General features: G+C 34.6%; 1 protein-coding gene across 2 annotated transcripts in view; it reads left to right on the top strand.

The window, feature by feature from the left end:
• The window catches only part of LOC106876022 (dynein axonemal heavy chain 10), a 183,667-nt gene that overhangs the window by 38,110 nt on the left and 129,970 nt on the right, over positions 1 to 15,587 (top strand). For both annotated transcript variants that reach the window (XM_014924396.3, XM_052968399.2), the window contains exons 18-27: positions 756 to 1,010; positions 1,488 to 1,646; positions 3,053 to 3,169; positions 4,135 to 4,237; positions 7,068 to 7,246; positions 9,854 to 10,065; positions 10,396 to 10,552; positions 10,997 to 11,230; positions 12,943 to 13,065; positions 14,222 to 14,455. In XM_014924396.3, coding sequence (XP_014779882.2) covers positions 756 to 1,010; positions 1,488 to 1,646; positions 3,053 to 3,169; positions 4,135 to 4,237; positions 7,068 to 7,246; positions 9,854 to 10,065; positions 10,396 to 10,552; positions 10,997 to 11,230; positions 12,943 to 13,065; positions 14,222 to 14,455 — 1,773 coding nt within the window. The remainder of the gene's footprint in view (positions 1 to 755; positions 1,011 to 1,487; positions 1,647 to 3,052; positions 3,170 to 4,134; positions 4,238 to 7,067; positions 7,247 to 9,853; positions 10,066 to 10,395; positions 10,553 to 10,996; positions 11,231 to 12,942; positions 13,066 to 14,221; positions 14,456 to 15,587) is intronic.

The raw sequence follows: 15,587 nt of genomic DNA, 5'->3' as shown, positions 1-15,587 counted from the left end.
CCTGTATGGTTTTAAGCTTTTGCTGTTCATTTCCTTCTCTTGTTTCACTAGGAGCTCACTTTCTCACCAGGTTAAATAGACACCAGTAATACATGGAGAGCTGCTGATAGCTAAGTAGACAGAGTACTGCACATTCAACTGATGATGATCTGGCATGTCAACAATGCCACTGCTGTTGCTACTGTCATCATCATCATCATCATCATCATCATCATCATCATCATTTAATGTCTGTTTTCCATGCTGGCATGTGTTGCATGGTTTGACTGCATCTGATGAACCACAGAGCTACATCAGGACCCAATGTCAGCTTTGGCATTATTTCTACAACTGGATGCCCTTCCTATTGCCAACCACTTTACACTGTGTACTGGGTGCTTTTTTTCTGTGACACTGACATTAGTGAGGTCACCAAGTAACTTACAAGACACAGTAAAGAAAGTAAAAAGAAAAAGCCCTTGCATCTAAGGATAAGTGTGAATGTACTTGAGAGAGAGGGAGATGGCTTTGTGTGAGGTATTGAAGGTTAAAGTATGGTAGAGTGTCTTGCTATAGAGGAGATAGATGGCTTGTTCACATTATGAGACGATGGGTGAGAGTTGCTGGAACGAGATAAAAATGGTGATAAAGGGGGTGCCAGAGCATACTCACAAGGTACAAGAAGGTGATTTTAAGGGAGAATATAGATTTTGGATCAGATTTTTATTGCTTATTAATTAATTACTAATTTCGTTTTATTGTTGTCTTATCACCAGCAACTGAGTGCAAACAAATGGTTTCTCAGCAAACCCACATTGATTGATTTTGATAATAAACTCCAGCATTACTATCTATGCATTGAAGAAATACGCAAACAAGCAGTAATCCGAGACCAGGACTTTATTGAGATGTCCATAAAGCCTCTAGCTTCTTCTATTGAACAGCATGCTCTAAACTGGATCAGCATCATTGGGAAGCTGCTGTATGATTCTGCACGTGAAAATCTCTTCTCTATCAGAGATCTCTTTGAGGTTAGTGTTCTTCTGTTTTTAATTGTGGGTGTTGTGGTCATTGTAATTATTGATGTATGTACCAGGACTGTTGCATTGTTTGTTGTGGTTCTTGCATATAGATATACACTCTCAAAAGCAAGGATTATTACTGTTATACTTATATGTCTATGAAGTTGAGTGTGTGTGCGCGTGTGTGTGTGTGTGTACGTACATAAACTGTTTTCTAATAGATGTGCAAGGCCTCTTTATTTGATTGATTCTAGAAAGAAGAAAGGAAAAGTTAATTCCTATAACATTGCTTGATTTTTTTGTATATTTGTAATTGTATGTGTATGTGTGTGACTATGCATAACATTTTTAGGTATTTGAAATAGAGTGAGAGAGAAAAAACAAAACAAACAAAAACTATAGTGAATAACAATAAGGTCTGGTGTGACATATATATATATATATATATATATATACTTTTCTTACTTTGATCAACTAAATTTGTAGACGAAAGACAAAGAACTGGACCATCCCCCTGATACACTAGATGACCTGAAATTTGTTCTAATGACCATCAACTCAATTCGACTGATGTCAATTGATGTGGAAATTAAAGCATGTTTAATTCAGGAACAGTATCGCACCTTGGAGTTACATAATATTGAGGTAGGTTGGTGAGATTTATTACAATGGTTCCTTTGGTAATTTTTAAGCATCTATTATAATATTCTGACTGCTTATAAAATGCACCAGCTGTGATATTTAGGCACATTAGATAATGTTTTAGTAGGTTACTTATAGTTATTACACTGTTTTAGATACATGTTTTTAATAAAATAATACAAAATCAGTGAAAATTGTGATTCATGTATGAAATCTCTAATTGACTAGATGTTTGAAATTGCATTCAGAGAGTGGAGGGTTTAAACTTGTCAGAACAATATCTTATTGACTTTTTGAGACAATAAGTCAAGCCAGTCTTTTGAAGCTTCCAGTAACCTGATTCCTGCCCATACTTTTTAAGTTGATTATGCAGATCACAAGTTCTGGTCTTTATAACCAACTCATTGAAAATACTCACATCTTACAGTATCTTTATCTGTTGATATAACAAGTATTCTACATAGATACTGTCTAGATGACTTGATGTATTTGCACTGTCTTCAGACTGGTGCATTTTGGAAATCTTTTCAACACTAGTCAGAGATTTAGAACTCCCTGAGATTTGCAGAGCTTTTACATCCTTTTCCCTCTATTGGATAATTCCACATAATCCCAGTATGTATCTAAGATACAATTTCAATTTCCCATTATTACTAAAAATTGGAACATTTTCAAGAAAGCTTCAGGTACAAGAAGACAGGTACAAGTGCATACATTTCAGAAATCCTGGTCTCGTTGATGACCCCTAGTGACATGAAATCATTGAGCAACTGGCTTCGTTTCAGTCGCAATCCCAAGCCAGTACATTTATACATCTTTCTCTCAGTGCTTTTGTATTACATTTCTGAACCCTTCTTTTGGTCAGAAAAAGGGAAGTGAGAGAGATCACGTTACTTGGTCTTGAAGAAGGATTAGTAATTTGTTCTTCCTGATGAAAAACCTCCCTATTCTGGAACACTCACATAACACCTTGGAATTTTTCCTTAATATTCAGTGCTGATGCTACATAAAAAGCATCTAATCCACATTGTTAAGTGGCTGGCATTTGGAAGGGCATCCAGCTGGAAAAACCTTGCCAAAACTGTCCTTGCTTGTGCTTGTGCCACGTAAAAAGCACTCAGTTCACTCTGCTGAGTGGTTGATGTTATGAAGGGCATTCAGCTGTAAAAAGCCCTGCTAAAACAGATACAGAAGTCTGGTGCAGGCTCTGGCCTGGCCAGCTCCTGTCAAACCGTCCAACTCATGCCAGCATGGAAGGCGGATGTTAAACGATGATGATGATGATGATGATGATGATTCTCAACAGGAGTCAGTAAAGTAAGGTAATTCTGCTACTGATGTTGCTATGAGTGCCAACTATTAAATTAAACTTTGCCTTATCTGTTAAACTTTGTTTTATCTGTTATTAGGTTACTGAAGAGGAAAAGAAATCAGTTTCAGAAATATTTATCCTCTGGGATGATCTCACACAGAAAGCTAAGAATGTTGAATTTAGCCTGAGAATTGTGAAAAAAAAATTCACTGAGGTATGTTATAGAAGTGAAAAAAATAAAAGTTAATGGTGATTCCTGTAGTTTGGTTGAGCTCAACCTGGAGGAAAATGATAGTCTGCATGAAACTCTTAATTCATTTGCAGCTTATATTTACTGATGGATGACAGTTTTGCATTAGCATATGTTCAAAGAATACTTTGTTCAATGATGAACAGTTATGAGATGTTTATAGTCTTCTACAGATTTTATTAGAGGAGGTAAGGCAATGCCTGTAGTCTTTACTGTGTATTAATGTAGTGAATGATCAATTTGAATGTTCGCAGGTTAGTGGTTGAAGAAAGAAATGTGTTGTGAGGAAGTAGCAGTGAGATACAAGAAGGGTGGAGCAAAGTAAATACTATGGAGTATGAAAGTAAATTACAGTGAAGGTGCTGGAGAGAGTGGAGAGAAAGTACATTAAGGTGTTTAGATAGCAGTATTTTGCAGGTAGTAAGTTTTAAGGAACAGAATCATTGTAAAAGTGATAGAAGGGATAGACTGAGAGAAAGCTTGATAGTCAAATAAATAGAATTTTATTGGATGTGCTTTGATTATATGAAGCAGATATATCAAAAAATGACTAATATAACAAACATTTTTCAATTGCACACCCATATAAATATATCTACAGATAGGTGTCAGTGTTTGCTCCTAAAGATCATATCCCCAGGTGAAGAGTAGGCAATGGCTATAATGAAAAAGATGATAATGTATTTCAATAGAGCACCATTGTCTATGTGGAACCATATTCTAAAAGTAATGTATATTTCTCGATCAAACTTATCTGAGGGACAGTCCTCAGCTTCCCACCAGATGTTTCAAATCTTAATTCAATTAAAGCTTTTCTGTCTCTTCAACTTGAATTGCAATGTTGAACTTCTCTAGGAGCAGCCACAACAGCAACATGTTTATATAGATGGTATAACCCTAAGTCTATCATTTTTACTTTTCACTCACAGATAACACAAACCCAAATTACAGAGTTCAGTGACAGACTAAAAGAATTTTATGAAAGATTCAGAACTGAAGGACCTGGTACTGTTGGTGCAGACTTGGACAAAGGTTTCTGTTTTTCTTTTATATAGTCAATATTTTTTTTCTCTTGCCTTTAACCCTCCAACGCGGAGTATAGGCCACTTATAATTGAATTCCATGTCGCATAATTTTTCGCTTCTGTACTTATACTCTGCCATGAATGTCCCCCTTTCTCTAGTTCCTTTTGTGTTGATCTACGCCACGAGTTCTTAGGCCTACCTTTCTTTCTATATCCATCCGGATTCCACTGTAAAGCACTTTTCGCTACATTTGGTGTGTCTTTTCTAATTGTGCTACCAATACACTTCCACTTTTTCTTAAATATTTCCTCCTTTATCGAAACTTGATTTGTTCTTTGCTATAGCTCCATATTGCTTATGTGTTCGGGACATCTAATTAATTTTATTGATTTTAAAAAAGCATTCGATAGTGTAGATATAGTCAATATATCTGTATATATCTCTTAAATAATTACAATCATACAGCTGGTCACTTTGAATCAAAGTTTGTAATATTGAAATGTAAGCTTTTTAAATGTAAATCAGTTAAGAATATCAACCATTTCCTAAAATTATTCTTGTAAGCTCTTATTTCTGAATGTTTTTCCTAAAAAGAAATTTATGACTTCAACCCACACCAGTGTGGAAAATGGACGATAGATGATGATGATGATGATAAGTTTTACATACAGAATAGTAATGTATAAAAGCTTTCGTACAAATTAACAACATGTGTGAAATATGACAAGGTGAATTCATCGATAACAGGGCTGATACAATATTAATATGCAAGAACTTGAACTGGTTTATTGAACAGGAAACAAATTATCTGAAATTGATTAATGTTTAGTTGGACATGACATGTTTTATTAGCCAACTTTTGCCAAAAATATTTGTTTAAAAAATGTCAATCAAAGACAATTTATATCTGTTGTATTCTTTAACTGAAATAACCTTAATGCAATACTATTTTCTTTGTCTGAGAAAACTATATTTTCTTAGGTAAGATATGTAACATGCTTCAATCTATTTAGCTGGAAAGTAATTTATGATAGAACAGCTGGTACTATAGTTGTTACTTAGAGTCAAGTGCAGATATGCACTTTCCAAATATTGTTACCATTATCCAACTTAGAATCTGTTTACTTACAATCTGTTTAATTAAAACTTACTTCAACGTGGGATGTGGGTTTTGCCAAGAATATTATAAAATGAATTCTATATTTCATTCAGTTTGGTTGCCCATGCATTTCTGTTATATATGGAGTATGTCAATGCTGTAGACCGAGAATATGAAAAATTATAAATCTAATTATTGAGATATGATATGCTGTATAGTTTGCAGTTGCATGTCTATCTTTCCCACTGTCCTGTGTATAAATCCTATCAAGGAAGTCTGTTGAGTTTTAATTTTTTTAGTGTGTAAATTCTGAATTAAATATACAAATGTCAAATCTTTATAAGAAAGCTAAAAATCAATTTTGTAATGTTTTAATTTAAATTTTTCTCTCTTATATTTATACTTTTATTGTCATTGTTGTTATCTTTCTCCCTCTCTTCTATCCACCCTCTCTTTCTCTCATCATGCTGCTGTGTGTATATATTCAGTTGGACAAAAGAAGGCAATACATATCTATACAGATAATAAGTATATCCCCGGTTACCTGATCCCCCTCTCTCACCATACAACCATCATCTATCTTTAGTCTATAAGAGTTGGACATCAACATAATAAGGTACCCCTTTGTATGTAAATGACTTGTCTACTTAGTTTCATGGAGATGGCATCAACCTGTCACTGTAAGGTTCTCCCTCCCATGATGAGTTCAACCTTATGTACACTTGCTGTTACATCCTGATCAAGGACTTTTGTTCATTGTTGAGATGATACAATATAGAGGGGATACTTTAGTCATGGTAGAGAGTGTCTTTAGTATTGGTGGCAGGATAAAAGACATATGCTAGAATTGTTGGTAACAGGAAAGACATCCATCTTCAATTATTATGCTAAAAATTATGGAACAAATGGAAGAAACATGGATACCCCACAACAAGCTGCATGCAGGCAAGCTATCTAGGAAGGTAATAACTTAACATAACAAGTAATCAAGGTATTTTGACTCTTTAGTCTTGCCACAGACATTATGTTAAGTGCTAATGGCATGATAAAATACATTCAGTCTATGCTGTAAAATAGAAAGGACACCTGGCTATAGAAACCATACAAAAAATGAAACATAAGATGTTGATTCCACAAGCTGCATCACAGGTTACCCATCTAGGAAGGCAGTAACTCTAAATAATTATTCTAGATAAATGGGTTTCTTTAGTCCTGTTTGAAATAATCTCTGCAGTGATGGTGCATTTAGTCTACATTGTGAGACATACACAACAACAAAGTTGGCCAGTTTTCTCTGTTACTGTTTGTGCTAGATGATGTGGACCATGATGAGGGAGTAAATGGTATGAGATCCATTGAACCCATGGCTGTATGGGAAAACAGATGTAAAATGTTGATAATAATAATAATGAACTTATTGTATACATAACTCAGGTGCACAACAACTCATCATAAAAGGTAGCCAAAAGTGCATGAACAGCACATAATATAATGTACAGAAAGTGAACAGTGAATGAGTTGTTTAAAAAAAAAATTGGTGGAGACATCAGATGAATTGTTGGTGAATTTTGGGAAGCATGGAGACTTAATTGACAAAGAAATTACTACTCTTCGTAAAATTTGAGTAAAAATATGTTACTCATGTTTTGATTAATTTTGTATGCATTTAATGTGTCCTTAACACAGAGTTTGAATGCTAAGATTAACCTTTTCCCTAATATTTTTGTCCTTTAAACAGGTGTGGATTTGATGAAAGACTACACAAAAGAAATGAATAAGTTTGAAGCTGAAAGACAAGAATTAGCAAATGCTGAGAAACTATTTGATCTTCCAATTACAATGTACAGTGATTTATTGTCTGTGCAAAAGGAAATGGTCAGTTTAGATGCCTTGTTTAAAATTCATACTAATCAGAAGGTAAGTGATCAATCTATAAAATTTTTTGAAGTATAAAATTATGGCATGCTATGTATTCCAGCTCATGTATTCCCACTATGTATTCCAGCTCATTCTAAAGTGAGTTATTTTTATTTTACTCTTTAACCCTAATCGCTCTTTAATTTTGTACTGTTTGTAAATAGTTAAGAACTGGAATTATGTATATAGATATGTGTGAGGGCATGTGGCCTAGGGGTTAGGTGTATTGCATTTACAATCGAGAGATCATGGTTTCAATTCCCAAACCAGCTCTGCATTGTGTTCTTGAGCAAAACACTTCATTTCACATTGCTCCAGTTCACTCAACTGCAGATGGATAAGCCTGCAATGGACTAGCCTCCTAACCAGGAGAAATGTTGGCTAGCTTGTCTAGCCAGCAGGGTGGCATCATTCAGAAAGCTAAAACTATGCAAAGTGTATTGTGACCAGCGATGTATAACAATATCTGATAGTCTGGTTGATCAAGTGATACAGGTATGCATATACAAACAAGGCAATAAACTGTTGTTAGAAGTCACTCGAGGAAGAATGTAATCAATGCCCAAAATAGAATATATATGTATTCATTAATAGTTTAAGATGTTAATATTCTATAGTTTCACTCCCTGGGTTTCATGGCAGTTTAGGTAATAAAACTATTTTCTCTTGTTGAATTTCAAATGCAATTTGGGGTTAGGTACATAGTCTTGTAATAAAAGCAATATACCCAGGTTTTCACCACTCACTGCATATTCCCCTTCACTCTACTCATGCTTCCTTGGCAATGTCTTCCTACTTATATCATTACCTCTGTACCTCAAGGGTATGCTCTGGCATTTGCCACCATCTATCTCTCTCTTCTTTTACTTGACCATCCCATTCATATTCTGATCCCTGTTCCCTGTGAGTATGTCTGGCACTCTGCCACTATTTCTCTCCTGCTGTCTTGCACTTTTGCTGTCTCTCACTCTCTCCTTCTCCTGCTCTTCCCTCAAGCTGGGTAACCATGTATCTCCTTTACAGCAGCTGTTTCTGTCCTCATTCCTGATCACTCTAACTCTCTCTCTCTCTCAGGCCAGGTAACCATGTATCTCCTCTACAGCAAGGCACCTGTTTCTGTCTCTCTGTCAAATCATAACCTTCCATCATCTGATACAAGATCACTTCCTCCAATGTCCCTCTACTCTCAAAGGATCTTTGTCTTGCAAGTTACTCAGTGACCCTACCAGTGCCGATGCCATGTAAAAAGCATCTAGTCCACACTGTAAAAGTGGTTGGCATTTGGAAGGGAATCCAGCTGTAAAAACCTTGCCAAAACTGACCTCACCTGTGCTTGTGTCACATAAAAAGCACTCAGTCCACTCTGCTAGATGATTAGTGTTAGGAATGGGCTTTGATTTTCCAGGAACAGCTATATGCCACATGTGAAGCATTCACACCTAGTCTTAAGGTTGTAATTCAAAACAGAGGTGGTTATATCGAATAAATGTGGTAGTGTCATAATTGTGTTCTTTTACCATTGCATTACAATGCTTGGACCCAAAATATGACAATATTTTGCTTTGGCAAAATTGAAAAAAGTTGGTTACCTTAATTTTGGAACACCCTGTACACACACGTACACACGTATATATGTATGTATATATATATTTGTACATATATATGTATGTATGTCATCATCATTACCATTATTACCGTCGTCATCATCATCATCATTTATCAATTGTGTTCCATGCTGGCATGAGTTGGATGGTTTGGACTCAAGACTGCAAAACCTGGGTGGGGTGGCTAACATTCCTGTGAGGTGACGCAGGGTTAAAGTATGAAGGAAAGGAGGAAGAGAAAGGCAAGCAGGTTCTTGTAGATGAGCTACATGGTTACTCTCCTTTAGGAGAGAGACTGATGAACACAACAGTAATTAATACATTTGTGTTTAAATCTGCTGGAATATATTAAGAATAAATATGCAAATCATTTTTTTGAATCTTGCTGTTCACACAGTACAAATGTTGATTTATTATTGGTTGGTATATATCAGCAAGGATCAGAGGACAGTCTGCTCACTGAAATTATAAACACATGTAGCAACAAATATTCTGATTGACTTGGTTGGGCATCTACAGATTCTTCACCTAAATATTGTTATAGAATCTGCTCTTTCCTAGTGGTTTGTCATACATGCCTTACTGAACTAATCTGTATTTAAACCTTTTTAACTGATCACATGTGATACACAGGACAGGCAAAGTGTTAAACAAGCATTGACGTATAGGACTAGCATGTGAAAAGGATTTGGACAGGCAAAGCTTGAACAATTTTTACTTTTCCACAAATTAAATTCCTGTTGACTATAATATTACCCATTCCAAAACAGCTGAGTTTAATATTACCTATTCCAAAAATTGACTTCTACATGGTTACAGTCTGGAAACTGAAACTTGTAAAAGAGAAAAGAATAATTTGCATTAGATTGTTAAAGTGTGGCACTTTTGCCATCAGATTTGAAGTGACCTAAAGAGACTAACTTAATCACTGTTATTTATATGACTCTACTCATCGTAAAAATGGAAAACTAACATATCAAAATAAAATATATCTTTTTGATAGGAAGCTAGAGAAGAATGGTCAAATACCTTATGGGCCAATCTGAATATTCAGCTTCTTCAAACAGGGATTGAAAATTTTATTAAAGCATTCCGGAAACTTTCTAAAGAAGCAAAAGCTATGCCAGTTGGCAAATCAATTGAAGAACGAATGAAAGAGTTTCGGGATTCCTTACCATTGTTTGTAGATTTAAAAAATGAAGCTTTGCGAGAGAGGTTTGTTTTATATTCCTTTAATTATTTATATCAGTTCTATAGCTTGGTGCTGTAGTGTTTTTCTTTATACAAAACTTAGTCAGTACTTTTAATGTCATTCTTTTCTTTTTTGTTTTTGTTTTTGAGAATAAAAATACTGCTGTTGATAATGATAATGGCAGCAATAACAACATTGCTAACATTGAGGAAAATACTGATTGTGTTGGAAGTGTGGTTATAGGAATTGGCTAAATAAATAAAGTGGCAAAGATTGTAGATGCTGTTGTAGTAATCAACAAATTAAATTATTACAAATGTTTTCTAAACAATATCATTCTGGTTTTTGTATAGACATTGGAAAAAGCTTATGGAGAATACTGGTCAAGTATTTGAGATGGACCCAGACACATTCACGCTAGAAAGAATATTTGCTATGGAACTGCATCGTTTCCATGATTGTATTCAGCAAATTGTTAGCAGTGCAGTTAAAGAAATGGCTATAGAAAAGGTGAGTACTTAGACATACAATTTGTAATGAAAAAAAAATGAATTCATCAAATTTTTTTGCTGTTTTAGAGATTGTCTGTGCAATGAAAAAAGGAAGCTACTGATATGTCCATCTGCCTGTGCAAGCCTGTAAAAGGCAAACGGTAACCCCAGGGTGCCGGTGTATTAAGGTGGGCAGCACCACCTGTTTTGGGGGAGAGCTTTCCATATGCATGTGCACCTGTATATCATGACTTACTCTGTTCACTTTCTTGATTTTTGTACATAATTATATTTACTGTACATGCACCTTAGATGAGTTGTAGTGCACCTGAGCACTATATACAATAATTTCATTATCATTATTATTATCATTATTATTATTATTATTAATTTATTATTATCTATGCTGATGACCTTGCACTAATTAATTTTTTTGTTTACATTTTTCGTTCATCTTTTTTAGGGTGTGAAAGAAGTTGAGGAAATGTGGTCAAAAATGCAGTTTACTGTGGTGCCCTATATGAAAGGGACTTCGAACAGGGGTTATATTCTTGGCAGTGTAGATGATGTCTTGCAAGCACTTGATGATACTTCCATGAATTTGCAGAGTATGTCAACCTCTCGATTTATTGGGCCATTTCTAATGATTGTCCAGAGATGGGAAAAAAGTTTATCATTAATTGCTGAAGTTCTTGATGTAAGTTGATGACTTTAGAACATAATTCTATTATTTTATGATTTAAATTTGTGATATTTTCAGTACAGTGATAGAATCTAGAAATTTGTTGACATCAGTGTGTGTGTGTGTGTGTGTGTGAAGTCATTATGAAATAGCTTTAAAGAATTTGCATTTGGCAAGCTTGTAAAATGACTCATTTGTCATATTTACTATTTTATTCACTCTGTAGAACAGAGGTGGGGAATGTCTCACAAAGCAGGTAAAATTTCTCTGAAAAATTTTTCTTAAAAAATAAAAATAAACCATATGAATAAAAAAATCCCTTTAAGTTTTAAGATCAGAACAGTAATTCAATACTGCTTGTTTTCAACACCTCATGAAGCACAAATTCTGTTAACCAAAATGCTTGTCTAAATGTAATCATGAGTTAGTCATACCTTTATTACAGCCAAAAAGCATCCATTATAGCCTCCTCCTTGAACCCCCCCCCCCACAAAAATACCCCCCTCCCCAAACACCTACTTGTGGGCGTTTATTCTGTCATATTGGGTATAGTTATTGAGTATGAGTAGTTACTGGAAATTGAAGTTTTGTCTCAGCTGTATCATTAAGAAAATAAAAACAATTTTGAATACTGGTAATATTTAAAGTTTTGGAAATATGTTAAATCAGTATTATAAATTGTATAAAAGAGACCCCTTTGGCAAGAGAAAAAGACTTTCAGACCTACTAAAAATTGCAGCATCATGAGTCCCTTTAAAATCTCTGAGCTCTCCAAAGCAAATCAAAATCAACCTTCTTAGTAAAGGAAGCTTTGTTAAATTTAAAACATTAAACTCTGTGATGTTTTTGGAGTTTTGGTATTTAAAGCATTATAACTATTTGGGTGATTAATGCCATGATAACATTTTAATTAATGTTATTTAGTGTGATTATGTGCATACAACTGAATTTGTAAAATTAAAGGTTCAATATTTTTCTCAGTTTCAAAGTGCATCCTATAGGTTCTTATGCAGCTTCCAGTCACTCCTGAATTGAAAATGAGGTGATCTTATGGTACGAGTCCTAAATATCGGCCTTTTCCGTAACACCCGCACGATCTTCACTATGGTGTTAGGATTAGGGTTTTAGTGTCAGGGTTAGGGTTAGGGTTACGGTTAGGGACGGAATTCTCTAATGCAAACCCCAAACCCAAACCCTAACCGTAAACCTAACCCTAACCCTAACTCTAAACCCTTCAAAATAAATCACGCTCTCTGTATGTCTTTCGCTGTTATGATGTTGTTTCCCTGTTTCTCTCCAACACTTTTTACAGAAAAGGCCGATCTTTGGTAAAGATTGCCAAAGACACTTTTTACGGAAAAGGCCGATATTTAGGACTTGTACTGAAAGATTGCCGAAAATGATTCTCTACTGTAGAGCAATGCATTAAGTGTAATACAGACCCAAATGTAATGTGAAGTCATAGTTTTGCTTCAGAAACAGGTTCATACTTTATGAACCAGCACATCTCCCCTACGATCATCCAGGGTAATGCCTTTTCCATTTTGTCTACTGAGGCCATGAGAAATGTTTCCATATTGTGAGTGGACTTGGATTCGGAATGGAAGTTGCAGTGTGGCTGGTAGGAAAAGCATTTCTGCTTGGATTTCATTTCATTTTGTTGTTTATGAATAATATATTTCTCTCTGAGGAAATTCAATTTGGTCAATTGTTGTATCATATTTAAGCTTTGGATGTTGGTCCAACGTAAATGGATGTATCTTGAAGGTATTTTTATTGGTGGTGACATTCGTGCTCAGTTACCTGAAGAAGCCAAGAAATTTGACCAAATTCATAAGATGTTTAAAAAGGTAAGACATCATTAAATGATACTAATACAAGTTGTTTGACAGAAATTTTATGAAAGAAATTATTATTATTATTATTATTTCTTTTTATCTCAGATTTTGTTGGAGCTCCTGGAGTCTTGCATGCATAGCAGGCTTGCTGCCTGCAGCCTATGGTACCATGCGTGCTGTTTTTTTCAGCTATCTAATACTTTCCTGATTATTCTGGCCATGCCAAAGAGACAAACCTTTTGTAACAGTTCTACTGGGCACTCTGTTCCAATGTCCTTTATATTCCTCTTGATGTCTTCTGATACTGTCCCTAAGGATCCAACAATGATTGGCACTATCTTCACCTTCTTCATTTTCCATAGTCGGGTTATTTTATACTTAAGAGGGTTGTATTTATCTATTTTTTTTACCTTCCTTCTTGACTATTCGTAGGTCAAAGGGGTACACAACATAATTATAGATGTGAAGTTAAGATGTTAGATGCAGACATGACTATCTGCACACACTTGCCTATAGGTACAGGCATATCTGTGTGATTGAAAAGTTTGGTTTTGGGTTCTACTGACTGGCACCTTGAGTGTCTTCTACTCTAGATTTGGATATGTAGAATTCAGTAGATAAAAATTGTATGGAAGCCCACCATATGTGCATGTATGTGTATATATATGTATGTATATGTATGTAAGTATGTATGTATGTATGTATGTATGTATGTATGTATGTATGTATGTATGTATGTATGTGTGTTTTTGTGTGTTTTTGTAACTACTTATCCAACTATGTTGACATGGAAAATGATGGGGTAAAAGTATATGACTATGTATTAAGATCTTTTTAATTCCAGTGAATATTTAACAACTGTAAGTCATTAGGAATAATCAGTTATCAATATTAGTCATTGAGAGTGATTAACACCTAAGATCTGTTAACAGTGATAGTGTAGTTACACATGTCAATAGGATTATAAACCTTCCATCTAGACAAAGAAAAGTAGAGTATAAGTATACTTAAAATTTCAGACTGAACACATGGTTTGTAACAACAAAATTACTCAAATTAATCATTCTCTTATAAACTTTTCAAATGCAAACTTTACAATTTGATGTGAGAGCTACTTGAATTTTAATGCATTATAAATACAAATGAAATCCTGTTACTCTGTTTATAGATTATGACTGAGACATACAAGAATCCTAACATCAAAGACTCATGTCATACACCCAACCGTGCACAAGATTTGGAGATGCTAAGCTTGGGACTTGAGAAATGTCAGAAATCTCTGAATGATTATTTAGACTCAAAGAGAAACTCTTTTCCACGGTTCTTTTTTATATCTGATGATGAACTGCTAAGTATACTTGGTAGCAGTGAACCAACATGTGTCCAGGAACATATTATTAAGGTGAGATCAACCGAAGAAGTATATATTTTGGATTATTTTTATTAACTGAGAATGGGTTAGTGAGATTAAAGATAAATTTATTAATCTTTGGTGTCATCTCTTGAATATGAATAAGTTTTATCTATATGCATTTCATAACATTTTCTGTCTGATGTACAAAATTATTAGTAAAGATTTGTAATCAAGAATTGTTAAGTTTCTTACAATCATTTTGCCAATAAAATTTGGTTGATCTGTTGCATGTCATATTATTTTTGAAAGGAAGTTTTATCTTCAATGACATATAGAAACTTACTTTTTGCCAATGATGGTAACTCTATTCAAAAGCATTTACAGAAGTTGATGGTCAGAAATTTGAAAGCTTCCTTTTTTCATCTCTGTTTTTCATTTATGAAATAAATCTAGTAAGGTACTTTCTTATCATTATTTGTATTGTCTTTTCTGTATACATTATTTTGCAGAATTGGTAGCACACCAAGCAAAATGCTTAGCAGCGTTTCATCCATCCTTATGTTCTGTGTTCAAATTTCACTGAGGTCAACTTTGTCTTTCATCCTTTTGGGGTCAATAAAATAAGCACCAGTTGAACACTGAGGTCGATGTAATTGACTTACCCTCTCTCCAAAATTTCAGGCCTTCTGCACATAGCAGAAAGGATTAAACTATTAGTTACGAGACTTATGGTTTCTGTTTCATGAGATCTTCTTCTACCATAGGAATCTTACTGTGTCCTAGACTAAGATACTTAACTTGATCTGTTCATGGTTTAATGCCTAACCCTTTGCTTGTCCAAAGCATTTTCATAAGTTTGTCCTAAATGCTCATTCATGTTTTCAAACTTTTAGTTACCCCTTGTTTCATATGTTGTCCTTGTTTCATATGTTTTCCCACATTACTCTAGTGATTGAGAAAAAATTGGGAATGTGTATATGACATATGATACCTGGATACCAGGAAAATATGTCTTGTGTACCACATAATACACAGGACGGGTAAAGGATTAATTTAAAACTGCAAGATGTTAAATTCCTGGATCCTGGTGTGTGAGTTTAAATCCCATTTTGAATGAATTGTGTCCTTGGGTAACACACTTTACCTTTTTGGTTTTGATAAAGTGATTAATACTTGTAAT

This window comes from Octopus bimaculoides, chromosome 1 (assembly GCF_046866305.1).
Source record: "Octopus bimaculoides isolate indiv1 chromosome 1, ASM4686630v1, whole genome shotgun sequence".
Taxonomy (NCBI): domain Eukaryota; kingdom Metazoa; phylum Mollusca; class Cephalopoda; order Octopoda; family Octopodidae; genus Octopus; species Octopus bimaculoides.
The sequence above is the reverse complement of the archived record's forward strand: the minus strand, read 5'-3'. Positions and strand labels throughout refer to the sequence as shown.